Source organism: Excalfactoria chinensis, chromosome 1 (assembly GCF_039878825.1).
Source record: "Excalfactoria chinensis isolate bCotChi1 chromosome 1, bCotChi1.hap2, whole genome shotgun sequence".
NCBI lineage: Eukaryota > Metazoa > Chordata > Aves > Galliformes > Phasianidae > Excalfactoria > Excalfactoria chinensis.
Genome location: NC_092825.1, coordinates 100,562,073 through 100,589,623, shown reverse-complemented (window position 1 = coordinate 100,589,623; position 27,551 = coordinate 100,562,073). Strand labels below are relative to the sequence as shown.

At 45.3% G+C, this 27,551-nt stretch overlaps 1 protein-coding gene across 2 annotated transcripts in view; it reads left to right on the top strand.

Annotated features, from left to right (window-relative positions):
• The first annotated feature begins 336 nt into the window (after positions 1-336).
• The window catches only part of RUNX1 (RUNX family transcription factor 1), a 65,019-nt gene continuing 37,804 nt past the window's right edge, over positions 337-27,551 (top strand). For both annotated transcript variants that reach the window (XM_072344155.1, XM_072344146.1), the window contains exons 1-3: positions 337-952; positions 4,719-4,875; positions 20,585-20,689. In XM_072344155.1, the coding sequence (XP_072200256.1) occupies positions 683-952; positions 4,719-4,875; positions 20,585-20,689 (532 nt within the window). In that variant the 5' untranslated portion in view covers positions 337-682. The remainder of the gene's footprint in view (positions 953-4,718; positions 4,876-20,584; positions 20,690-27,551) is intronic.

Below are 27,551 nucleotides of genomic sequence, written 5' to 3'. Positions count from 1 at the left end.
AGAGCGCCCGCAGCCGCACCGACACCCGGGGGTGGCCTCAGCCGTCGGCCGCGGCTTTACGCAGAGCGCTGTCCCAAAGACAGACCCAAAGAGAGACATCTCGAGCCATGCATTGAACTTTTTATTCTTATTTTTTTATTATTTTTTCTTTCTTTTTTTCTTTTTTTTTTCTTTTTTTTACGGGAATTATGGCGAGGCCATGAGCCCTCGCACAGCGACGCGAACCAAACGACCGAAGCTGATTTTCGAGGCTGCTTTAAAAAATATATAAATATATATCTTAAAAAAAAAAAAAGAAAAGAAATCTGAAACAAATATCCCAGCCGGGCCGCAGAGCACTGATGGATCCCCGCCGTGTTTAAGCCCCGGCGGATCGAGCCGTCAATACTTTATGACGCGCGGCGCGCGTGTGTGCGCGCGTCCGGGCCCGTGCGCGCAGCTGTGCCCGGCGGAACCCTGAGCGTCCCTCGGAGCCCGGCGCGCCCCGTTCGGCCCCGCGGAGCCGCCCCCGCGTCCGGCTACGAACTACCAGCGGGCACCGGCAGCCAAACGAGTTGCCCCCGGCTCCCCGCCCCGCGCCCGTGTATGTCGCTCCCCAGAGAGCGGCTCGCCGAAGAGTTCCTCTCGCTTCGCTGTTTTGCCCCAAGCCCTCGGAGGTCCCTCACTCAACAGGCTTGTTGTGATGCGTATCCCCGTAGATACCAGCACCAGCCGCCGCTTCACGCCGCCCTCCACCGCGCTGAGCCCGGGGAAGATGAGCGAGCCGCTGCCGCTGCCCGGCGCCGAGCACAGCGGAGCGCTGGCCGGGAAGCTGCGCGCCGCCGACCGCAGCATGGTGGAGGTCCTGGCGGACCACCCCGGGGAGCTGGTGCGCACCGACAGCCCCAACTTCCTCTGCTCCGTGCTGCCCACCCACTGGCGCTGCAACAAGACGCTGCCCATCGCCTTCAAGGTACGGCCGCACCGGGGGCGGGCGGGGAGGGCAGGGGACCGGACGGGACGGGGAGAAGGAAAGGGACGGGAAAAGAGTTGAGGTGGGGAGGGCGGGCAGGAGGCGACCCCGCGATGGGGAACACGGGGCCGCCGCGCACAGCCCGACCCGAGCGACCCGGGGAGCTCTGCCCAGCCGCTGCCCCGCGGCAGCCGGCACGGATCCTTTGCGGGAGGAGGGGGGGAAAAATAAAGGGCCGAACCCGAGGAGCACCAGCAGCACCGAGATGGGGTGCCAGAGACGGGAGAGCCCTCAAAAAAAGAGAAAATATATTAAAAATAGACTAAAAAAAAAAAAAGGAAATCAAATTCCTTTTTTATTTTCTTTCATTTTTTCCTTCTTTCTCTCCTTTCTTCCTCTTCTTTCTCTTCTTCCTTTCTTTTCTTTTTCCTTCTTTCTTCTTTTCTTCTCTCTCTCTCTCTCTCTTTCCCCCCCCCCCCAACCCCCGCTCGGAGCCCACACAAAGCCTCGACTCAACACGGGGCTCCCATCCCAGCTCTCCCCCCGTCCCTACTGCCACCCACGACACGGGTGCGGAGCTCAGCGTTTCCCTCCCTCCTAGTCGCGTCCCCTCTTCCCGTTACCCGACTGTAGACAAAACTCTCCCCCCTCGCTTTGCTCGTTTTCTGCTTTTTTTTTTTACTTCGGCCTGCCGCAGGCTGAGCGATTTTCGTGTTGCTCCTTACTCATCCCCTCAAGGCAGGAGCGCCCCGAAGCTCAGAGTTAGGATGGGAGATCGGCAGAGCTTCGCAGAGCGCTCAGCGCAGGACCACCCCTCGCCCCATCCCGGTCCCTCAGGCGGCTTGTGGGGGCAGGCAACCGGCGCGGCTCCCGGGGCTTCGGGAGCGTTTCCCAAAGTTCGTTCATCGCTGGGAACTCTCCTGGAAGGCAGAGTTGCGCGGAACCCCGCCGGAGCAGCTCAGCCGCGGGTTAAAGCTCCTCCGAAGAGCCGAAAGCGCTCGTGGCGTGGTTTGCCCTCAGAATACGCAAGGAAAGGAAAATGAAGGGGGAAAAAAAGTAAAAATCACCAAAACCGGGAGGGCGTTTCCGGACGCGGTAAAGGCACCTGCCCGCCGGGCAGAAGGCTATGGTAAAGTAGCGATTCTTACGGTTATTTGGGTCTAAGAGAAACCCGAAAACACAGTTCTTTCCTCTGTGTCTGATGTTCTCATCCGACGCAAAAAGCGCTGGGTTTTATTATCTCCCATTGCTAACAAACATTGCACCGACATAAAGGAGGCAGAGGGGTTTCTCCTCGCTTTTCCTCAGACAAATTGTCTCCTGACATTCGATCTGTAGGTTTGGGATATTACTCCCAAAAGTAACGACCTTTTCCATGCACGTTATTGTTTGTTGTTTTTTTTTCCTAAAGTAAGGAAGGATTCCGAGAAACTTAGAGAAAAATACATGATAGCTCTCACAGGGTGCTATGCATATAACTCGTCCAAACGCTGCTTGGAAATCAGCTCAGTCTTCATTAAAAAGGGCGATTTGGTTTGATTGCTGCGCAAGCAGTGAGCATTTCGATAGCCGGCGGTGTTGCAGCGTTGCTGTTCCCTTCTCTGGAAGCAAACGTCTTTTAGGAGCCCAGATAGCAGCAGCCAGCAAGTCCCAACTTATCTGTTTAGTCTTTGTTTTTTTCCCCCCTAATGTCAATGTTTGTATTTCTGCTTCTATTGTTTGTGCCTTTTTACCTCTGGTTTCTTTTCTGCGCTGTGCCTTTCTCTTTTTTTTTTATGCGTTTCTAACGTTTTCTTCGCATTTCTTATCGCTGAGGCTGCCCGCAGTGTGATTTTAAAACGGTGCTTCTCGATATTGGTGCTGTAAGAGCCGACTGACCCTGGATTCGGGAAGGTTTTTCTCCCTAAAAATGCTGGCAGGTATTTCCTTGAACAAGCCGGCACCGTCTGCATCGCGGGGAGCCAAGGGTGATGCCCACATTTCCCCTTTCCCTTCCTTCTGTCCTTACTCTACGTGCATGTATTCAGGTTTTCTGATCACTTCATTAGAAGTGCGTGCTTTGACTCCACAGCTGCTGCTGGCTTAAGCCAGCCCGACTCATTGCACAGCGCTGTGGAAAGAGAAAAGTTTGCAAAGCGTTTTGAGAGGGGACTGTTTGATGCCAAGACTGGGGCTTTATGAAAGGCACAACGCTGAGTGCAGAGCAGAGACCAGAATAGGCCACAGAGACATCAAGTGGCACGCGGAGAAGAAGAAAAAACAAAAGCACGAGCTGTGGAGGAGTGAGAAAGAGGAAGCTGAAATACAGCCATAAAGCAGGAATTTTGACGCAGTGATTTTAACTTTGTATGTGGAAGTGAAAATAAGGGTGATAGGTTGGCAGAAGGGAGAGCACTGAAGTGAGAAAAGCAGCGCCCTGCGTCAGGAAAAGCTCTAAAATACCTCTCCCTGTCATGCTGGGGGGAATGCTTGTTACTGGAAGGTCAGCATCAGAGACGGATTGAGCAAAGGAGCTGCTGATCTTGTTTGGAAAGAGCAGTGTGAACAGAAACTAACAGCGGTCAGCCCGGGCTATGACTAGCTGGGGCCCATTATAACTGCGTGGACGTAAGCTAGAAAATGCTAAGAGGAAGGAAAAATATCAAACAGCAACTCAGAGGACCTGCTGCAGGACTACTTCCTCCTAGAGTATGTAAAAGAGGAAATAGAAATGAACTCGACTTTTTTTCTCCCCCCCTAGTCCCCCCCTTTATTTTTGGTAGTAGTCCTGAGGTCACTCTTGTAGATTTAACTTAGGGAAACGTCTTAGCAAGAGCAGCGGGTTCTTAAAACACTGCAACAGAGGACCCATTTCGAGCTCTTACTTTTGCCAGAGTCGATCAAGAGACACACCAGACACGCATTCGATCATTGCAAAGGAGAACTGCAGTGAGAATTCAGTCTTGCTGAGGAAGATAAGATAAAATACAGTTTTTGTTAGTGTAAAAGTTGTGAACGTTGCAGGTACGAGTCAGAAAGCTTAGCATTAGAAATGCATACATCTGCCAACGTAAGAAATGCGGATGCTGTGTTCCTGAATATTAGTTTGATAGATACTGGCACTGGGGTGCTACGTTGCAAACGTTTAGGATGAGGTGAAAGCTTCTGAGCTGTTTCATTTATTCAGACTGCAGCTTCCACCCATCAGATTGCAGGTGAGGTCTTCAGTCAGTGATTTGCTTTCACGCTTCCAAAGGGAAAAATTGTTCCGTAGGTTGTGATTGAGCCCTCGGTTGAGGCCTGCTTCTCCATGGATTTATTCTGAATTTATATATTCAGATCAGTGGGATGAACAGAGAGGGAACGGATGCACCTGTGGGCAGCCTGACCCTCTGCATCCAGGAGGCAATTGGCTTGGGTTTGTTTTCTTTGAAATGTTATGTTTAGATGCTTGTGCTGACTTTGCTGTAGCTTAAAAGTAAGGCTGCTGAAGTAAATCAGATCAGAATTAGTTCCTGTTACTTAAATTTATACGCTGCCAATTACAAAAGTATATTTTGGAAGGCTTATTTTGTGCCGAGGTGCACATTATGCTTTGTATTTTGGACGCGGGTCAATGTGAAAATGTAGCCGTAAGTCTGCATGGTTTTCCCTGAACAATTTCTAGTCTGCATTCATTTTTGTTGCTGCTGTTTTTTCCTGTTTTATCTCATCACTTGTTGATGTTCTATTCCCAAAAACACACATCCCGTGAGGAAGCTGAGGTCTCTGTGCTTTGGTTTGGTAGGTAGTGGCTTTGGGAGACGTACCCGATGGGACGCTGGTCACGGTGATGGCTGGAAACGATGAGAACTACTCTGCAGAACTCAGAAACGCGACGGCTGCCATGAAAAACCAAGTGGCGAGGTTCAACGATCTCAGATTCGTGGGTAGGAGTGGAAGAGGTACGTATCTGTTTGCAGCCACCGTTCGGTCAACTTTACCAGCTGTGTCCAGCTCTGGTTCCGTGGAAAGAATTGGAGTGCTACGTGTTGAGCTTTCTGCAGTGGGGATACCTGAGGACAGTTTAAAAGGTGCAGAATCAGCTGCGTGTTTTTCTCGGTTTATTCTTCAGTCATTCAGCTTTTATACAGTAGGATCTCATTAAAAAACAACAAAACAAATCACAGTCGGTGAGGTTCAGTGTGACTCCAGAATCCTCCCCACCGATTTAGGACCTGCACAGTATTGCCCATGTTTAAGTGTAAATTAAAACACGGTTTTAATTTAAAATAACAAGTCTCCAAAGCCAGTCTCTGCAATGGTGTGAGTCAGCTTATGCTTACAAACAATTCCCACATGGTTCTGAATTTTTATCAGGTTTTATTGCAACCTGACAAGCGTTTCCCTGGCTTTTCTTTCTCTGGAGTAGCTGTAGAACTGTACAAAGTAGTCGTTATTTAATGTATTACTGCAGGTTGCGTAAGGGTGGGTTAGGACAGAGCAGAACTAAATGGACGAGCTTAATATTGGCTCTCTGCGATAAGTGAGAATTACTGGTACAAATAGAAAGGTCTTGAGAGTGTAAGAAACAAGTCAAAGCCGACTTAGACTGTATTTATGAAAACTGTTGTTGGAAAGCTCCCATGTGCACAAATAGGCGTCCAGAGCTTGGTCCAAAAGCCCGTCACAGCAACAGAAGGATGCTTCTTAATGTCACTCTTCAGCTCAAGCCCATAATCTTGAAAACCACGGCTTTGAAGCAGTCATGTTTCTGTTACGAGTTCATTTGAAGCACTCCTCCTGCATTACTGCCCTTGTTCCCATGAGTTGAGCACCTTGGCATGGTCGGGGTGGTTAGAGAAAACCCACTGGAGCCAGTGAACTGTTGGTTAGAGAAAGTACAGGGAAACAATCAGCCTCTTGGGTTTAAGGTCAAGACCAAAAAACCATCGCATCCTTCATGTGACTTCATACGCTATTTGCTTATGTATTTTCCTTTTGTTTAGTTCATATCTTCAAGTAAAATCGGAACATAACATCACGGCGTTCTAAAGACAACATTGTTACCTAAGGACAATTCAGTGCTGTAGCATTCACAAATCAAAGCGATAGTATCTACAGCACTTGCGCAGGTTTCTTTATTCCATCTTTCAGAGCATTTTGTGAGCTGCTGTCCCTCACAACCAGATTGAATAGTCTGGGGCTCACCATTTTCCCCACTCGTGGGCTCTCCTGGAGCACCCGGGCCATCTCTCGATGCGTGGTGGTGGCACGTGCAGCTTTAAAAGCACACGCTGAGCTACGGGCACACTTCAGGAGAGTTCAAAGGTGACCCACTTCTGCTCTCTCTCTCAAAATCTCTCATTCGCAGTGGCAGATGGGTCGAGCTTTAGGCTGAGGAAGTCATTCTGATTATACACAACAGCTTCTATTTGCCTTTGAATTCAAATGCATTTGAGGGTGTTCTTCAAGTGTAAGTACAGCCTGCAATTTTAGAAGAACTCGGCCCTCTTGAAACACGGATGCAAGCAGCAAGTACATTTTAAGTGTAAAATCCCCATCCAATCCCTCTGTATCCTGCAGCATTTTTAGCTGAGGGTACGAAGGGTGATGTCTTTTAAATCGTGTTGTTTAGGCTGTCTTCAAAATGTACTTGGTGGAAAACACCCGCAGCTGAGAACATAGCTTCGTAATGCTAGCAAAGAATAATAATAGGGTAATGCAGAGAAAATTATATCCATTTACTGAAAACATGAGAGATGCTGTAATGTCTAAAAGTATCAGTCATTAAACATGCTCATTTGTTATATTAAAGGTTCCACCTTTTCAGTAAATGGAATTTGCATTATGATTCAGGGATGACTGTTTAGAAGATTCAAATGAATAGCTGGCAAAGTGGCTGAGAAGCTAATAAAAACAAACCTGTAGTTCAGTTCCTGGCCACGGTAGTGAAGCTAGAAATCATAACAGTGAACTGTGGGATTTTCAAGGTCAAAATTCAGCAGCAGAGGGAGAACAGTGGCTATTCATTCAGCAGGGTTAGCAGAGAGCCTCTCTGAGCCCCTTGCCTGCTGGGTGCCAGTGGCTGGAAGCCGTCACTCACGGACGTGTGTGCATGCGGACGTGGATGCTGTGCACTGTGTGACACCCAGGTGCTGGGGATCATTTCGGCCATAGAGTGATTTGGGAGCATTGCATGCTGCTAGCCAGTCCTGGAGGTTAAATCTCATGAACCCCATTGGCTGCCCATCTTTGGAGCCAGTGACTAATGTATGCTTGTGTTTACTCCTCCAACAGGGGATTGTTTTCCAAAGGTGTGGATTGTTTGCATTTGGTACATGATTTCTGAGGTGCTGTTCTGTTGAATTTGTATAAAGCCTGAAGCATAAGGTGGCTGCTTCAAAGGGCATTGCTGCCTTTGATACTTCGGTAGAGGAAAATTAACTGAAACTTTGTTTGCTGTGTAATATTTGAGTTTGAATAAGTTCGGTTGCCACCAGTGATAATGAGATGCCAGGAATATTATATGAATAGCCATTGAAAGTTCACATTGGTTGCAGGTATAGTGGGCATTATTTGTGTACCTGGGTGATTTAAAATCACTGCTGGAGAACAAGGAACGGCTTTGCCGAGTGACAGTCCTGGTCCATGCTTATATTTCACTACACACGAGTTCTTGCTCAGGTGTAAAGATTGCCATTAAAGCCTCACCGAACTGTCAGCAAGCCACTTCCCTCTCTCTTTTAAAATGGGAGAAAATTGTCGCTCTTGACATTCCTGACAAATAGTTCAGTTTTTCTTCTGTGGGCTTTCAGTGAGGTCTGGCAAGGCAGCCAGCAGTTGCTTCACACGCTCCTGCAGAGGACCATTGTCCCATCCCAATAAATAAGCAGCTCCATGGGAGCGTTACAACTCACTCCATCCAGAGGCCTGATCCTGTGCATTTGTGAAAGCACACCATGACCAGCTGTGCCTTAAAGAACCGCATGGCATTTCAGCACTCATTCCATACTGAACGGGGAAGCACTGGCCTTATGTTGATTGGGCTGTGCCCGCAGTTCAGGATTAAAAAGGCACTCTCGTTTTCGACACCAAGGATGGGAGCTGAGAATATCACACGTCTCCCGAAACAGAGAGATGCCGTATGAAAGCAATTTGGCTGGCTTTCCCGAATAAAACAGAGTTACATTGGAATTGGCTGGGGTCCAGGCTTGCTATTCCTCACCCTGGTTTGAGAATGCTACTGGGAAAACCTGCCTGTCTGGCTTGTAAACTCCAGTAAGTAATTTCTGAAAGAAAAATGTAGTTTAAAACTTCAGCCAATCTCAGCCCCTCGTGCCTGCTTACCTGTTTAAAAAACACTTTTTCCTCCCTCCATTCATAAACATTTCCAACTTCAAACTTGCTGCTAGTGCAGGGTGCCCTGTTTTCTCAATGTGTAAGGAGCAAGTTTGTGTAACGACGGTGAAATAAATCCAGTGCAAAAAGCCTGACACCATGGAAGTTCATTGGATAAAATTAAAAATAAATAGTTATTTTGGAGAGGGCAAGCCTCGTGGCTCAGTAAGCATTACATATTTTCCTCTTGGAATCATTAATCCCAGTAACTATCTTCTTTGTAGAACGCAGCAGTAAGAACAACAACAGCAACAACAAATAAACATGTTTTCCAGATGAAAATGGTTATTAATAGGTTATCATAATAGTAGCTAATGAGGAATTGTCTTGGCTTGCTGTAGAAGATCTCAATTTAAATCTGGAATCTGTAGCTGGAGCTTTGTGATACAGTGAGCTTTCCAGCAGGGTCCTTTTTAAAAACTGAGTTTTGGAAAGAACTGAACACTGAGCCTGCATATATGTTTTCTGCCCGCTGTCAGGATTAGGCTCGTCTGAATAAATTTCACAATCGTTTTCTTTGGAGTTGAGAAAAGTACCCGTTTTTCACAGAAGCAGCCTGTAGGAGAGCACAGGAGGTAGGTTACCAAGCAGAGTCGTAAGGTTCTGCCTCCAGAAGTCTTCCTTCTGGATATGATTTTGGGGAAGAAAAATCAGTTTGAGCTGGAATCTCAGAAATAGTCCAAAGACAAGAATTACTGGCCCGGGTCCTGAATCCAATTATTTTTATTGCTCTTCTGAAGTCAGAATTTTGCTCCTTCTGTGTAGCTTCAGCTTGTGGTTGTGTTATGTAGGCACTTAGTTGAAATTTGTTTTGTTTTTACTTAAGCGCATTCAAAATTACAAAAGTATGTGCAAAACAGAGGAGGATGCTATTCAGCAGGATCGTAAAATCAGCATTAAGCAGCCACCCAGGTCTGGGTCCAAACCATTGGAATGCTTCAGGGGATGTGGTATCAGATACTGGAGTAATGACTTGCCACGCTTGCCAGGCAGGACAAAAATAGAAGAAACACAGCAGCAATCAGAGCTGAAAAGGAGTCAGTTGGTAGAGCTGAAAAACAACTGGTTATCGATACCTCAGGCCGACGGGTGTACAGCAATAGAGGATGTGCCACCGAGAGGTGTTTGGCACAGAAATCCTCACCCTGCTTTGGTTAGTTGTAGATGTGTATCACAGGGCTCTCCCCTGCCATCCTGTGTGACCCAAGTGAATTTTTCTCTAAAAGACAGGGACTGGAAGTGGTCATTTTGTTCTTGAGTGACACATGGGTGCTTGGCTGTGTCGCTCATTTCATCGAGAGCTCTGTGTGAATGACGTAGCCTTGCCAGCATTCAGCGAGAGGACTCTTGACCCTAATGCCCACGAGTCAGAGCGTCTTTGAGGTCAGTCAGTACGGGTCACGGTGAGACTGCTGAGCAAAGCCAGCTCTTTAAGCACGGCTGTTCCCAGCACAAGCCCTGGACAGGGGCTGGATGAAGGAGGCAGGGGAGCAGGCTTGCTTATTGCTAACATCCAGCCCCAGTCGTCATGGGTGCAGACTTAATACGTGCAGCCGTTTTTCTCTGAATTGCTGATTGTGTAAGAAAGTATATGATACAGCTCAGAGAGGGTGTCTGCATCGAAAACATCATGTGGTCTGCGAGGCTGAGCATGACTGGAGATATCTTTGCCAGCTCACAAACACTCTGCTGGGTTACTTAAAATTTGGTCTGGGTGAAAGAGCTCTCAATCAGAAAGCGTCAACAGGAGAAAAATAATGGCAGAGTGATTTTGAGAACTTCCTGTCTCCGGGAGCATTACTGCTGTAAACAGTGACCATGCCAAGTGCTGAACCACTGCCCTCATTCCAATAACAATAAATCTATTTTTTGGTTGTGCAGAGCTGTGCTTGTACATTTTTTAAAGGCAGGGTAGGGATGAGGATGAGGCAGACACTATCCTCCAAGCATTTTCTTATTTTCTGTGATGATAAAAGAAGTGGGGCTGACCAGGATACTGTGTCAGGAAGACAAAGGATCTCTCTAAATGAAGAGGTTGCATAGTTTCAAGTGATCTACTTGCCCTTGAGCTTTTTCTTTTTACTTTTTTCTTTCTTTCTGTTCAATTTTTTATCTGCTTTGTATTTTAGCATGCCCCCCTTCATTGGTTGTTCTGGTCAAATAACATGTTTATTTTTGTGTGTAGGTAGATAGGTACGTATGCACGTATATTACAACCCAAGTAACAACTGCTGTTTTGTACTCAGAATGAAGTCATTCTGATATTAATTAGGATCTTGGCTTCAGGGCTGGCTAGTGAACTTCAGATGACTGTCCTGTGGCAAGCACTTCTTGTCAGCTCACTCAGCCTTAGCAAAAGTGAGGATGCTGCAAATCAGTGGCTTACAATTGCTGTCAGCAGAGCCTTCCTTTTCCAGCATAGTCATGTGCATAAACCCTCAGCAGTTTGAATCAGTCCCTGTTCCCTTCAAAAAATCCTTTAGCAACAGCAAAAACAAACAAACAAACAAAAACACCCACTATTTTTTCTTCTACCTTGATACTGGCTGACTCTCTACTCTTTTGCTCCCAGCCTGCTTCGCCTATTTTCCCCATCACACTATTTCAATACAGTTTCTTAGCCTCTTTTAAGCTTCATTCCTTTCATCTGCATCGTGCATTCATCTCCACATCATATTCCCCATCTCCCATCAGTGCCTGTTCCCTTTGAGACAGTCACCAAGAGCCCCTCACTGATGCCAGGGAGGCCAGGTCACATCCAGATGTGCAGTGGCTTGAGGTGCTTTTGTGTGTATCATGGTGGTGCCTGCAGGCAACAAACAAGCTGGGCCTCATGCTTGTACAACCAGAGCCAGGTTTGACCTGTGGTGTGGTGCTTGGGTGGATCTTTGATCCCCTCCATTGCTCTCCTACAGGGAACTGCCCACCCATGCCATGCAGGCTTTGCTGGTAGAGAGGGCCGAGGGAAGGCAAGGAGAAAAGCAATGTCTTGAAGGCTTGATGCCATCAGTGCTCTTCAGCAGGGCGGTGCCTGGAGCAGATCATACACACATCAGTTCCCTGAAGTTTAGGGAGGAACTGAAGGAAATACTTTGGCAAGGCTGCAGTGTTTCCACAGGCCAGACTTTATGCACTGCAACTCTGACAAAGCTGTGTCCATATCTGAGGCTTCAGAGGCCGTTCTGCTCTTGGAAGTTGTCCCCGGTAAAGCTTGGCAGGACCCAGTTTCATAATGGCAGTGTTATCTCCCCATCGCTGACTGCACGGATATCCATCAAGTGACCCCAGACTTCTGCTGAGCTCTTAAATCAATGTGCATTGCATTAGCGTAATGACAGCATGGAGGAGTCCTTCCTCTAAGAAAATGAGTGCAGAGTAAACAGTCCCCACGCACACTCCCACGCTCAGGCTGCTGCTGGAGAAGTGACCTGTCAGGCTGGCTTTCCTGTTTGAGGCCTCTGCAGGCCCACGTCGCCCTTGCTGAACTGGCAGTGATGATCACAAAGGGCTCCTCACCTGCCGCATTCAGAGCGACATATTGCTCTTCCAGTGAACCCATGCCTCCACGGTTCACTGTGCCTGCAGCCTCACCATCATCCTTCTTCTTGTGCAGGGCAAGGAGTGTGCTAAACTCAGACCCCAGCAGCAGGCTAAAGCACTGAGGTGTGCCATGTCTGTCCAGAGAGGAGCCCAGGCCAGGTACTGCAAAAAGGCAGAGGGAGCTCCCACAGAACTTAGATCTCAGAGGGCTTTCTCGAGGCTCGTGGGACCATGCACCATGAGGTGAAGGTGCCCCAGAATAGCATCTGCCACAAACCACAACAGCCATTACACCGTTGGTCTCACAGCCGGCCACACCAAGCTGTTCTTCCCCAGGGACTGAACTTGTGGCCACAGAAAAGCAGGGCCATGCAGCAGGGGAAGCTCTCTCAGACAGAAGGTGCCTGGACAAGGACGCCGAGGGGTGTAATTTGGGGCTGAAGCATTTAAATCAAACCTGAATCCCACTTCAGGCAGCTAAATCCTCTTGTGAATCTGGGTCTTCACCTTTTCATGTCTGTCTCATTCCCTCTAAAGTGTGGGTGATAATTTCTACCTCAAAAAGCTTATTAATGGCTTGAAATTATTGCTAAGTTAAGGACTGTTATTAGGCTTAAGGATCCCAAGGCATTCTCAGTGAGAAGGTGGTTGGTAGCTTTGCATTTAAGTCATTTCATTTTGAAGTGTCTTTTCCATTTTGAGCTCCCATTGCTGTTTTTTTCCCTGAACTGTTGGTCAGTGACACAGCACTCGGCTGAACGATGGTGGTTTTGTTCTACCAGAGCTGGATGTGCTTCTGGAGGCTGTCATCTCTGAATGTATGTTTATGTACAGATACCCTAGGCTCCGAGTATAGGGAAGCACCGTGTTTAAAACTAAAACGATACCGCAGTGAAAAAAAAGAAAACGGCTCCTTGATATGTGGTAAGCCACAGCTTGAAAGCAGAAGTTGGTGTGGCCAGTACAAGTGGAGTGTCAGAAACTTATATTAGAGTCATCTTGGCAGGGGGAAAGATAGCTCTTCTAATTCTTACCGACACTTTAATTCCACCCTCTCAAAATCTGTGTTCAAACGCTAGCGGCACATATATTTGTGTAAATTGTGCATATACATTTCAAGTCTTAAAACTGTAGCAAGAAGCACTTTATTTTAAAACTCGGTTTATAATCTCTATGAGCTACAGCTCTGCTGCAGAGGCCAAGCACCCCATAGCATCTCATTCTTCCTGTGCTGTAATTATTGTCTCCACCCAAGTTCATAAGAATTTTATAGTGGTTACTGCAGCAACTCCACTTATAGTTAGAGGCTGCTTGGCTTTTCCATTAAAAGGTCTTCTCTCTACTCCCCCCTCAACCCAATCTTTTAATGCTTTAATCCATTTTGCAAACCTGATCTGCAGGCTTTCAATCTAAGAAGGCATCCCACCCTCAAGATTCAGTTAAAATAGGTCACTCAGGTCATCTTTCAAAACAGGATGGAAAAATACTTTTTTGTCTTACTGACAGATGTGGTTGCTATTCTGGTGCCTGCACTCACACACACACATGCACACACAACCTCGGTCTCAAAGCCTGAAAGCTGGAACATACATAGGATATAAACCTAATGTTTATGCCAGCCAAATGCCTACCCTAGTTTGAAAGAGTCACTTTTCAGAAATCAGACAACATCAAAATATAGGGGAATTCCTGGTGGTTTTGCGTGTTTGTGGATTGCTGACGTTGCCATATAGAACTGACTAATGATGAAGCTGCTATTGGGCTGACCAGCGTAAAACACCCTGCCTTCAGAGACCTCCTTCCTGCAACCCAGGTCTCAAATCACTTGGCTGCATGTTTCCCCTCTTCAGTGAGTTTGATAAAAGCTCAGAGATGTCCTCCAGATAGGAACATATCATAGGGAGCAGCTCCCTTCCTGATAAATGACCATGACCATTTGGTATCTACACTTGGTATCTCCTGCTGCTGAACCACCACAGCTTTGTCTCTAAACAGTTGAAATTGTGCTTTTGTGGTTATCTGCCGAACCACACTCCTCATATTTGTGTGATGAAAAAACAGGATGCAGGTAGTTGAAGTAGTAACTCAAGGGAAGGAACTTGAAGGGATCAAAATTGAGACTGATTGCTTGTATGCAACACCATGGACATCAATCCCTGAGCAGAGCAGGGCTACCTTGCAGGCTCACAGTGTAGCAGCAGCAGTGGTGGTGGCTGCACTTTTACACACTTTGCCAGGCTGTTGAGGATGGGATTAGCATGGAGGCCCCTGCAAGGCTGCAGGAGGCGGTGCGGATATCGTGATGACAGCAAATGGAACTGAGAAGTGAAACCTATCGTCAGTGCAGAAGTGAAACTAGCTGCACACAAACTCATCAAATTAAAATGTAAACAACTGGCCAAAAAAAGAGACTGTCCTTATCACCCAGATAATGGTTTTAGGGTAAATGTAGATGTTATAGCACCTGCTGAGATTGGCAGTGCCTCTATTAACGTTGCTCAGATTTCAGTTATGTAATTTTGGTTGCTTAACGTGGTCCCTGCATTGCCTTGGGTTAAATGCCGTGTGTACGCTTCACCAGAATAAGGCCTTGAAATGATTTCACCCCAGATAAAACCTTCCTCCAGCCTTCCAGCACAGGGAATCAGTGGTGAAAAAGGGCTGGAGAACAGGTGAGGAGGAGCAGAGGAGGCACACGTCCTTCCTCAGTGCTAGGCTATGCTGCAGGAAGTTAAGAGAAAAGCAGACGGGCAGGAGCCCTGTGGCAATGCCCTGCTCAGCTCAGCAGAGCTGCTTGCAAATCTGACAGCAGCTGTTGTGCGGCAAATGAAGTTCAGCACTGGGGCCAAGTGTGTAGCAAGACCCTTTGGGCCATTTGCATGGAGGCTTCGTCCCATGTAAATCTAGAACAAAACACCTACTGATATATTGGGATCAGGTTTTCATTCTGTGCGAGTAAATGCTGTGTAAACACAGATAGGAGAACTTCCTGGAGCGAGGCACTTGACAGCAATGCTCAAAAGTGCACCTTCATGCTGACCCAGTCTGGTTTGGCAGGTGAATTTCCCATATCTCATACTTGCTTCACACTCACACAGGATAACCCCGCAAATATGCAAAGGGATCGGTTGTCCATGCAGCTGATTTGCATGCACGGTCCCTGTGTTGTTTTGGGCTGTGACCCTGCTTTGCTGCCATTTCCCTGTGTGCTCATTGATCCATTTGGTCCGTTGTTCAGCGGTGGTCAGAGTTTGCAAACCCTTTATAGCGCTGCAGTGTGTGAGGGTTATAACAGGTTTTTCTTATATTTAAATTCAGCGGCATTTGCGGTACTGCTGGTAAACAAATGACGCTCTTTTTTCTTTATGCCACCTACTTCAGCTGCAGTGCTTTTCTGATAGAACAGCCACTGGACCAAGCGTAACAGGCAAAGCGGTGCTCTTACCTTGTGAACCTGGCACTGGCAACAGCACAGTTCTCATACAGGGACAGAATCTGGAGTTGTGCTGTTTTTTTTTTGTGGCTGGGCATACAGTTGGAAGAACTACAAAAATATTTCGCTTGTATCATGAGCAACAGTTAACTAATGCAGGGTCAAATTATGTTGGCCCTTTTCGCCCTATTGATTACATTTGAATTATTCAGCTAATAAGTTATAATGTGCCTTAAGTGAGAAAAATGGCAAAATTTGGCCCCAGTGTACAGCAGTCAACTGTTGAGAGTGAATGTGTGTGCATTGCTTCCTGCCCAGGGATGCTGTCCAGTATGTTATTAAAGCACAGCAGGTATCTTTACGTTGGCAGACCCCTGGGAAGATGTTGTGAGAAATTGTAAAGGTGTGTACGATGGATTGTTTAGCGTGGTTTAATACAAGGAAGTGCATGAGTACTAAAAAGTAGAAGCTGAATGAATAGTGCTATACACTCCTTTACAAAGATCTGGAAGTCTCTCGTTAATATCATAGAAACGTCTGTAATATAATTTGCATTGTATTTTTTTATATCATATTTTTCCATCAATGCCTTTTGTCCTTATCAGCACAAGCATTCTTGGCTCCTTTCCCTTCTTATTCTGTTTTATTTAATATTTTACCATAATGACGTACAATGTATATCACAGTCGTAGAATCACAGAATGGCCTGGGTTGAAGAGGACCACAGTGATCATCCAGTTTCAACCCCCCTGCTACATGCAGGGTCACTAACCAGCAGCCCAGGCTGCCCAGAGCCACATCCAGCCTGGCCTTGAATGCCTCCAGGGATGGGGCATCTGCAGCCTCCTTGGGCAACTTGTTCCAGTTCCACCACCCTCTGTGTGAAAAACTTCCTCCTAATACTGAATCTAAACCTCCCCTGCCTCAGTTTAAAACCATCCCCCCTTGTCTTTATATATATATATATGGTACATCTATGATCGGCAGTAAAAAATCCCCAAAGCAAAGTGCAGTAATCCCTCATTTGGTTAACCCTTCTTCAGTGGAATCAATCTTTTTTGTAGCTATGGGATGGATTAAAGTGAAGGGGTAGGTTTGAGGAGTGGACTCAACTATCTGTTCTCATTCCACCTTGCATCTGCCCATGCAGCCATTGATTTCAAGCATGCCTTCCCCTCCCCGCCACCCCCACAGTTGCATTTGGCCATGACACTGCTCAGAGCTGACAAAAGCAGCGCACAGGAGCTTCATGTGACTATGTTGTCACTTAGGATTCATTTTTTCCCCCTCATTTCCTCTTGGACATTCCCAGGGGCCGTTGTTTACAAGCCTATTGCTCCCTCTAGAGCCCGTCAGTCCAGTGCAGGACTGTTCTGGAGGACGAGTGACATAAATCCCTCTCCCTGCCAGGTGTGAGCTCATGGCTCTCTTTGCTTCCAGACTCAGACAGATGCGATGCAGCTGAATGCAAAGTTCAGTTCACTGTGTTGCAATGCAGCATGGGCACAACACCTTCATGTGCCTGGGAACCGGAGGCTGATCTTTGCCTTTTTCTGGTCGAGGAGCAGTATTGCTGAGCAGGCGTTGGCTGGCATTGCACTCTGCACTTGCAGCTCTTACAGCTTTGCACAGCATCAGGGGATCTTGTTAGCAATCCTGTGAAGTAAGAAGCTGGGGACAACTGGTTTAATCTGACATACTTTGGCTGTCAAGTAAGCAGCCATTCTTGAAGGCACAGTTTCCAGCCCAGTCTCTGACCAGCGCTTTGACAGTCTCCAGTTTCTCTTTCAAAAGTGAGTGTTGTATTTCAGCCAGAACTGCTACTGTTTCCATTATTATTATTTTTTTTCTGAAAGAGTACTGACTTTAATGCTCCTGCAAAATAAACATTACCAGGCAGTTTTTCCTATCCTAGTTATGTGGGACGAGTCGATGGAAGCAGTGAGTCTCATGCTCTTTCCTTACGCATGTGAGGGAATGCATGATGTCTGTCAGGAGGGTTTTCAATGGCAGAGCTCTGTCCCACATCAGGAGAATTAATCTTTGGGCTCAGCAGGTGCTCTGTAGCTAATAATAGGTGCTACTGTGGGAGCTATGGAGAGCAGCAGTCTCTGAAAGGACTCTTACACCCAGCAAGGTACAGCTTGGCATGGACATTATCTTTCAAGCGTTCCACCATCAGCAAAGACTCCCAAAAGGAGGGCGTAGGGATTGGCTTAAACATACCGAGGCATACATCATGGACCTGAACTAAGCTCTGTGTGTTTTCCTGTAGTTTTATGGGACCATAGGATCTCAGATTTTGGTGTTAGTCAGTGAAGGGCTACATACAGAATCACAAAATTGTAGGGGTTGGAAGGGACCTCTAGAGATCATCGAGTCCAACCCCCCTGCCAAAGCAGGCTCCTTACACCACGTCACACAGGTAGGCGTCCAGGCGAGTCTTGAATATCTCCAGAGAAGGAGACTCCACCACCTCCCTGGGCAGCCTGTTCCAGTGCTCCGTCACTTTCACTGTAAAGAAGTTCTTAATACTAGCAATACTAGCTTGCTGTCACTGCTGGACCATAACCAAATTGTCATTGTGATTATTTGAAGCATCTGAGCCAGGCCAGCATTTCAGAAGGTCTTCTTGCGTTGTGAGACCCCTCTCTACAGTCACTGTAGAGCTTAGGCCTTCACTCAGGCTGTCTGACAGCCTTGGAGGCACCTGTTCCTTTATAGTTTATAGATGTGCTATCATCCCAAAGCAGGTACATCCATAAAACACGTTTCACTAACAGTACCTCCAATCTAAACCTACTTTTGTCAACCAGACACATGAATGAATAATGTAGAAGCTATGAATGAAAATGATAAAACCACTTAATAAAACTAAATGTAAATGAAACAGAACCACCAGAGAAAAACACGGCCAGAATTATTGGTAAGCAGCAATGAGTGACACATAGGTTTATGGTTATATAGTCCTGTGGTTAACCAGTATGTGGTTAATGAATACTCTTCTGTCAACAAGAAGTAAGCTAAGCATCTTCCTGCTTTTTCCAGCTTGTATCACAACCTTAAACTGGTTCTGAGATCCTGTCTGCTCTGTAGAAGATCTTGAAAGTAACTTCACTCCCCTCTTTTTCATTCTGGTCTCATTTGGTAATGTGTTCTCATTTTCAAGTTTCAGTATCTTAAGATCTTCTTTTTCTGTATTTTTTTTTTTTTCTATCTGAAAGGACCACGAGGGCCTTCGAAAGAAATAAACTGACTGCATAATCTAGCAGAACAGCGGCAACCCCTTACTGACTGCATCTTTTACAGCCTTGGTGATCTAGGTGTTGTATGTAATAATACAGGGAGTATTTTTTTTTGCTAGAAGGAAGATCTACAGGAGCCTTTCTGATATTTGTTAAGTATAATGCTATGAGTGTGATTAGAGGTTTTTTTTTTGGAAGAAAGCTTACTGAACTTTACTCATGATGCCTTATAGAAGAATCTGGTCTACAGGTGGAAAAACAGCAAGAAAGCTTTATCATGTAATTTAGCATCTAGAAATAGCCAGGAGCCTGGTGATCTTGGGTCTTGGTAGATGTAGGACCTTTCGAGTGCTAAGGACCCTCAAACAGGGATCTAAAATTACTTCTGCTGCTGTTGTAGTTCTTTTGATCTCAGGGAGTGCTTTCTAGTGAGGATGTGGAGGTGGGACGATAGTGGCCTGCAGTCCGGGAGGGTTGTGTTTCAGCTTCTGTTTTCTCAGGGCTGTGATTCAGGATTATTGTCGGATTTAGTTGCAGCAGCCAAAGTGGTTAGCATCGCTGGCCACAGGCTTCCTGTTAGATCTTGGCCAAGACACTTTATCTCCCTACAGTTCCTCATCTGTAAAGTGGGGAGAATACCTCTCTAATTCACTGGGCTGTGATGAGGACAGTTTCCAGTAACAGTTATGTGTGTGTGTGCCCGCTGTGATGTTGATGCAGACCATTAGCACCAAAGTAGGAACTGCATTAAGAGAAGTATTGAATTGCAAGTAAATGCACATGGTAGAAGCTGGGAGATGGGGGGGAAAAAGGGGGGTAGGGGGGAGTGTTGCTGCTAGAGGCAGGCATTTATACTTGTATTTACAATTATATTTATACAGATAAACCAAGCAAATTATAAAAATGGGAGGTATTTTATAAAGGAAAAGGCTCAGCTTTCAGGGGGGCTGGAGCCAGGCAGTGAAACAAACCAGGCAGATCTGTATGTGCCCAGAGGAGAAGAACCTGAATTTTCATACAACAGTTCCTGGTAATCTAACTTGGGATGATGGCCCTCGTTGTCTCTGACTGATAATAAAGATAGCAGTATCTGAGACCTCCATGATGCTGAGATAAGAATGTTAAACCTGCCAACAGCCAATGTTTTTATCGCTGTCCAGGCCAAAGCCATAATAAATATAAACACAAGGTCTTATCAAAGATAAAGAAAATTACTTTTGTTTCTGAAAAAGATGCCTGAAGTTGTGCTGGCGTTATCCACAACCAAATCCAGAGGTAGCAGGATTTGAATGCCTTATGGTCACAGGGGGATACAAAACCATCCGGCCTCCCCAGCAGCCATCCAAATGGGCACTTTTCAGAACTCAGAGCTGTGGCATGTGCGCAACAGTTTTGAAAAGGCTTTCACAGTTTTCTTATTGAATAATAGAGAAACTGAGCGTAATGCTCTGCTGTGTCTTCATAAAATGCTTTAATTCTCTTCGGACAGGCTGTAGGGATTTTTTAATTTTTTCCATTCCTTTGTTTCTTGGCATTGCTGTAGCAGATTATTTTTCAAGGATTCTGGTTCATAAGATGGAATCGATGTAACGCTAGCTTCAGCCGCAAAGCATGGAATCTTACGATCCACCTCGGCGACCTGAGTAGCCAGTTCTCTTTAATTTTTACAAGCACTGTTGATCAAATTCCCGTGGCAGTTTTGGAAGAGTCGACCACAGTCTCTAAGCCTCTCTGAACTAACCGCCTTTCAGAAGTTCAGATAATGCACCAGTAGTCTAGTAGATCAGATAAACTATAGCTGTTAAGGGTAACCTCCTTATTTTGCAAACAAAGTGTAGAACATTTACATATAAATTGATTTTTTTTTTCCCAAATGCTTTGAGCAGTTGCCACGAAAGGAATGCATCCAGCAGCAGACAGTAGTGAGCCCATGCTGCCTCATATCTGTCTGCAGATATGAACAGCTAGTGGTTAGTGTCGTTTGGTGTGTTCTGATTCTGTTTGAAAGGACAACATGTTCTCAATACATATGTTCAGTAACCTTCTCTCTTGCAGGGAAAAGCTTCACGCTGACTATCACAGTCTTCACAAACCCGCCACAAGTAGCCACGTACCACAGAGCCATCAAGATAACGGTGGATGGACCACGTGAACCCAGAAGTAAGTGAACTAAAAAGAGCATTTGCAGAAGGTCTTGATTATTTAGCTCAGGCATTCCATCACTAGCTGTATGCAGTGCAGGAGCACCCAGTGCATGTGGATCAGTGGGTGTGCCTCAAGCCAAGGCTGTCCTATGAGTGGTTTTAATTATGCCTTCCTGAAGGCTTATTTTTCATGGGTGTTCAGCTGATCTAGAACGTGAATTACTTTGCATTTATAAAGTATCTACCTAGAGATGGTTTGGAACATAACCAAAAGCTGACAGAAGGCATGCTGGTAAAAGGTGGGCAATGTATACCTTATGCATCATTTCTTGCTAGTCTCGTCTTTCAGATGTTAAGAGGGTTTTAAAGTATTGGAAACCAATACGTCATTGATCTAAGTTTTCAAGCTCAGCCACACTGCAGAAATAAATAAATGCCTGAGAGGCAACACCTGGTTTTTCCCCTGTAGACTTCACTGAGCCTCATTCCTCTGTACAACTTGGGAAAGCAGTAATTGCTGAGAGCAATGCTTCCAACAAGCAGACACAGTTATCACGGTGGGACACCCATTTTCACAGATGGGCAGTGTTCCCTATTTATTTTCTCTTTTTTAAGAATGAAGCTTAAAGAGAAGAGGAATGATTTGATATCCCAGGGGAATATTCACACCGTTCACGCACACGGTTGTTTTCGTTAGGTTAGAGGGGGAAGGTTGCTTTGTTTTGGGGGAAGTGAGGATTGCACAGGTAGGCAGATGTAGGTGCTTCTCTGGCATATGCTCTGCCTGTTACCACAGGCAATCTGTAACCTCAGAATGTGGAATTTTCATATTTCTATCGAAGTGCCCTGATGTAAGTTGAGGTTTGTGGTTAGTTTTTCACTCCTGCACACTTGGCAGAAGTTCTGGCTGTTGCTTAAGTGGAGTCGTCCTGGGAGAAGAAAGCAGTAAGATTCAAACACCCACTAGGGAATGAGACATGCAGCTCGGGGCTACTTTAACTGAGTGGTGCAAGAGAAGAAGGGTTTGAAACTTGAGTTTAAATAACTTAGAAAACTCTTATCTTTCATATGCATTTTATAATGGAGCCTTCATTTGCCTGAGTTGCGTCATGATGCTGCATGCATTTAATGGAAAAAATCTGATCTACGTGTATTTTTTAAGTGCTGTCAGGATAAGGTTTCTTCTTTAGTTTGTGTTTTGTTTTTTTTCTGAAAACTGGTTGAATTGTCCCTGAAAAATGTCCCTCGTGAACCAGGCACCAGGTTCACAGCTGTGCACATAAAGCAGACATTTGTATATGCAAGGTTTGCATACACAATTACCTGGACGTGTTCACAGTTTGCATACAACATATAAGCTTTGTTTTGTTTTTTTGAATATGAGTCTGCTAGAATAGTAGGACACAAAATCATCCTGCAGGCATACCCTGCTGTTTTAAATCAATTCTTCAGTTGGTATAGTAGTTAATATTTAATAAGATTCTACATTTCAAAAAGGAAGTAGAAATATAATACACACTGAAGCAACGCTCATATCTTCCTGACTCAAATGTATGTAAAAAGCTTCCTTGTAAATGATTTCACTTTGTCGTAGGCAAACCAGAGGTACAAAGGAGTTCCGTACTCAAGGAGGCTTTACATGTGCCTTGAGCAGAGGTCAGCTCCCCTTGGCAGGAATGCACAGCTCCTTTTATTGCTAAGTCACTCATGACGCAACATCAGAAGGGATTCTGCTCCTTTCACACCTAAGTGGGCTGCAAGGTCCGGTAGGCTGACTGCTCACCAGCTTCAGAACTGTGGTGGCTGTTTCAGTCAGAATCACAGAATAGTTTGGGTTGGAAGGAACTCCAAAGCCCACCCAGCCCCACCGCCTGCTGTGGGCAGGGCTGCCCCCCACCAGCTCAGGCTGCCTTGGGCCCCATCTAACCTGGCCTTGAGTGCCTCCAGGGATGGGGCATCACAGCTTCTCTGGGGAGCTGTGCCAGCACCTCACTGCCTGCTGGGGAAAGGATTTCCTCCTAACATGTCACCTAAATCTGCCCTCTTTTAGTTTAAACCCTCTTGTCCTATCACTGTCAGACCATGTAAAAAGTTGTTCCCCCTCCTACTTAAAATCTCCCTTGAAGTACTGGAAGGACACAGTGAGGTCTACCTGAAACCTTCTCTTCTCCAAGCTCAGTATGGTATCTGCTGTCCTTATTCCACATTGGACTAAAATACCACATGGCTTGCAGGGATGAAGTGTTACAAAGGAAGGAAAGAGCAGTACCTAGACCTTTCTCCCTTATGTGTTCCTCACATGCTTGGAACAATCCTGACCACAGCTCAGTTTTCCCGGCTGTCACCCATTCACTAGTTTTTAGTAATTAAACTCAGAATTAATTCTCTCCAAATAACTGTTATGTCTCTGAGAGAGACATGCTGTTTGGGGCTATACGTGCTTTTTTATCCCCTCTCTCGGTGGGTGTATCCTGTTCTGCGCTGCTATGATTAGATCAAGGTACACTTGTAGCCTGTACCAAAATAGATAGCGCAGCTGTTACCTGCACGGGATTTGTGGTTGAACGTATCGGTACATGCGTGCCATGTACTGAATGGATTTAAGATGATATCAGCCTTCTTGCATGCAGGCTAGAATCAAAATAAAACTGGGAGAAAAGTGCTTCTAGGTCACTGATCAATATTTGGGAACTCGCATGCCTACAACGGGGAGTGGTTTTGAACTGAAATGGGAGGTTTAGGTTAGATATTAGGAGGAAGTTTTTCACTCAAAGGGTGGTGACGCACTGGAACAGGTTGCCCAAGGAAACTGTGGATGCCCCATCCCTGGAGGCATTCAAGGCCAGGCTGGATGTGGCTCTGGGCAGCCTGGTCTGGTGGTTGGCGACCCTGCATGTAGCAGGGGGGTTGAAACTGGATGATCACTGTGGTCCTTTTCAACCCAGGCCATTCTATGATTCTAAGATACGGATCCATAACTCAGTCTCTCACCTGAGCTGCAGGAATTGCAGAAATACTGACCTGTGTTTTCTAAGATATCCTGACTGAAAAGAAATGTGGGAAAGAAAGTGTTAGGAACAAAATTAGTTACTGTTATCTTGCAGAACTCTGGAGAAACCATGCTTACCTCCAAAGCCAACTGCAGTAACAAATGTTGATTCATCTACTTAAGTTTGTAGAGGCTGCAGATAGGCTGGATTCTAATGAGCATCTACATGGCCTGTAAAAAATACTGTGAGGTAAGATGCCATTTTTGAGATAAAAATTAGAGTTTTGTAACAGGACAATTTTCAGTGAAAATAATAGATCATGGATATATATATATATATATATATATATATATATATATATATACTTTTTTTTAATTAAAAAAAAAAAACCAAATTTTTAGAGCTGTTAACTTCAGAAATAACAGAAACACGTTCTTTTTTCTTTAGAGACTGACAGAATAAGAGCAGTTTTTGTGCTAGAATTAAAAAGGGTTCCAAAATTTGATTTTTTATGATATAGGACAGCCTCTTAAGCTATGCATGTTTGGGAGAATAGAAAAAAAAAAACAACTTCAAAAAGTAATGCAGAGCAGCATTTGAAACCATTTTTGGCAAGCAGAAGAATGCTCAGACCAAGGGCTCTGAAGGCAAGCATACAAAGCACAGACTTTTTGGCTCACTCTGATGTGTGGAGATGTCACGTTAGGCGACAATAGTACAATGTGTATCCTTGTGCATGAGCACTGCCCCTCTGAACCAAGTCCTGTCTCTGGTTTTCAGACCCTGGATTCTTGCATGTCATGCCGTACATTTGGTCACAGTGTACAATCTATGGGCAGCTCCTTGCCCATCAGCCTATTCATATATGTAACTATATAACTATATATTCATCTTGTGTGCGTTGCTTACAGCACTGCCTTCTTCTTTTTTGCCACTGAATTTCTGACTGTGCCTATCCAGATGATTCTTCTCATCAAATTGTCAGGGTTTCTAGAGAGAGCCAAGGTACTTAAGAATCTGGCTCTTCCTCCACTGTCTTCATTATGTATTTTGAAAATCTCTTCTAAACTTTGTGTTTTCATTCTCCAGCTTTACAGAAATGCTTATTTTCATTTTCATTTCTTTTTTTTTTTTTTTTTTTTTTAATAGAAAGAAACAGTACTGCACTGTCAGAGAGAAGGGCAAGATGACCTAACCCATCATTTTCTTCTCCAACTTCTATGATTCTATGATTCATAAAGCAATTTATGTTTTTATGAGCTAAGTCCATGGGGAAAATCATTAGCAGTAACCAGATCAAGAGGAGTGCTCCTGATGAAAATACTTTTGGTTAGGAAACTTGGTAGAAATAGTATGACTCTTAAATTAAATATTTCCCTTAGGCCATTTGACCTACCGTGTATGTCTGCTCAAAAATTAGGTTTTTCTTCTTTTGACTGCTTCTTTCTGTTTTTCTCATTGAATTGTTTTAACCTACATAGCTCTGAAAAATTCACTAATGGACCAGGTGCCTGAAGACTGTGCAAAATGAAAGGGCTGCACAGATTTTGCCCCAGCGGCCCTGAGCTGTCCAAGGTTAAGCTGTGCATTAAATGCGATTATCCCATATTGGATCTGTGGTTTTCCCAAATGCTTTTTTGGCATCTTTGTATCAAAGGGCAGGATACTGTGAAGCAGACGGGGAATAATATTGCTAAATAGGGTTGGAGAAGGAGCTTTAAAGGCTGCTGGCTAAAGAAATGCCTTTCGTGGGACAGTTGCTGGCTGTTGCCTTCTGGCAGAGCTAGCCATGGGGATGCATAGCTTTGGTCTGCCACAGCTGAGGGCACCCTCAGACCTTGGCCTGGAGTAGTCTGGGCTCACTTGTGCAGTTCAAAAAAGAAGCCCCTGGCCTGGATCTGCTCAGAAGGAGCAACTTTGCCTTCAGCCTCCTCCTGCAAGAAAAAGCCAAGCAGTTATCCAAACCTTTGTAGCCTCAGTGACCTGAAATAGCATGAAATGCCTTCATTTCTTGGTTGTTTGCTGCTGCAGATGCCTCCATCTGCTGGAAACTGAGGCTAATGTATACCAAAGAGTTGTTTAGACACCATGAGAGAATGAACCATCACATCACTGAAATAGACCCACCATATAAATTCAAATGATGGCATTTCAGATCCTTTCACTCACCTATTGATGTACAGTGCTTAAAAGCTTCTTGGCAGAAAGTGCATAGAGGGAACTGTGACGTTTTTTAAGTTCCTTTCTCTATAGCAAAATCCCTGTACTGAAATGCAAGTGTGGCTGTGACTCTTTCCCTTTGCTAACACTAGCTGCATGCCACAGAGTCCATGGTGTACTAAGCTCTGAGGATAGGAACCCGAACTTGCAAATCACTGTTTAAAAATCTTGGCTTAGACACTTGCCCCCGAGAGGTTCCAATCTAAATAAATCTTGTATAGACAAAAGAAAGGGATGGGCTGCAAGAAGAGCCGATGGCTGAGCAGCGCTGATTCTCTGAGCGTATTTGCATCCCTGCGTCCCATTGTCTCATTGACACTGCCTGATGAGTGGGTGGATGGGTGCTTAAATTACAAGCATTCTCTGGAGGCATCATAGTCAGCTTGTGCAATGGCAGTGTGCAAGCCTACAGCAGCTGTGTGAATGAACAGAACATTTCTAGCCAAAATTCAAGCAATGTGACTGTCTCTTAGTGGGTGCCAGACATGCCCTAGTTGTAGGGACATCATTTTTGTCCCACTCGTTATTAATCTTTTGTTTTATATACCAGCACTCTTGAGATTTCATGGTGCAAATTATTTTCCACAACATTTATCAGTCTCACTGCTGAGACAGTAGGGAGAGTTGATGTTGGGTGATGGGGGCAGGGAGTTGGTCATTGTAGTTAAATGAAATTGCCACAATACTCGCAGTACAAAATCTTGTGTTAAGCACTGCTATACAGACTGCTTTTCTGTGAGTGTGATAGTTCATACGTATTTGCTTGCCTAAGCTATGAACTGCATTGCTTAAAGATAGACAGAAGTGTTGACAGTATAGGTTCTTTCCTCACGTAAAATAGGAAAAGAGGAAGTAAGAGTTGTTGTGATGTAGGCTAGGAGCAGCCTGGTCCTCTATAAATTATTTCTGCCCCTTGTTTGAGTCACTTAATCTCACACAGATCTTTTACTTTCTCTCTCAAATTAGCGTGATTCAGAATTGAGAAGGGGTTTGGTACTTTCCTTTTTCATTTCTTTCACTTTGTTTCATCTTTGCCAGTTTAACTTCTGCACTGAGTGCTCATTGTTTTATTGCGTAATTGTTGAACAGCAACAAAGACGGTGGTATTTTTGTTTACCTTTGTTTGCACAATGGAATTTTCAAGTATATCTACTGTTGGTGTAGTTCTACTAAAGTCAGAGGGAAAGTCCTCTGTAACTATGGCAAAAGAATTAGATGAACGTATATTCATAGGATCACAGAATGGTATGGATTGAATAGGAGCTCAAAGCCAACCCAGCCCCAACCCCAACCCCAACCCCACCAGCTCAGGCTGCCCAGGGCCCCATCCAACCTGTCCTTGAGAGCTTCCAGGGATGGGGCACCACAGCTTCTATGGGCAGCCCATTCCAACTTAAAAAATGCTTCCAAAGCAGCCAGTAGTTCTGACATTCTTCTGTCAAGTGCACTTAACTACAAAGAATTTATCTCTGCTGTGATTGATAGACAAGTTTTTTTTTTGAGGGGGGGGAATATTTTTTTCTGTAGAAACATGCATTTGTGTGAGTGTGTATGTGAGAAAAGCACTGACATGCAGTGTGCTGGCAGGTAGGTTTGCCAATGGGAATGTGACTGTCCTTGTCCCCTCTGAGGCCCTCACTCACTGAATCTCAGTCAGACTGTCCATAC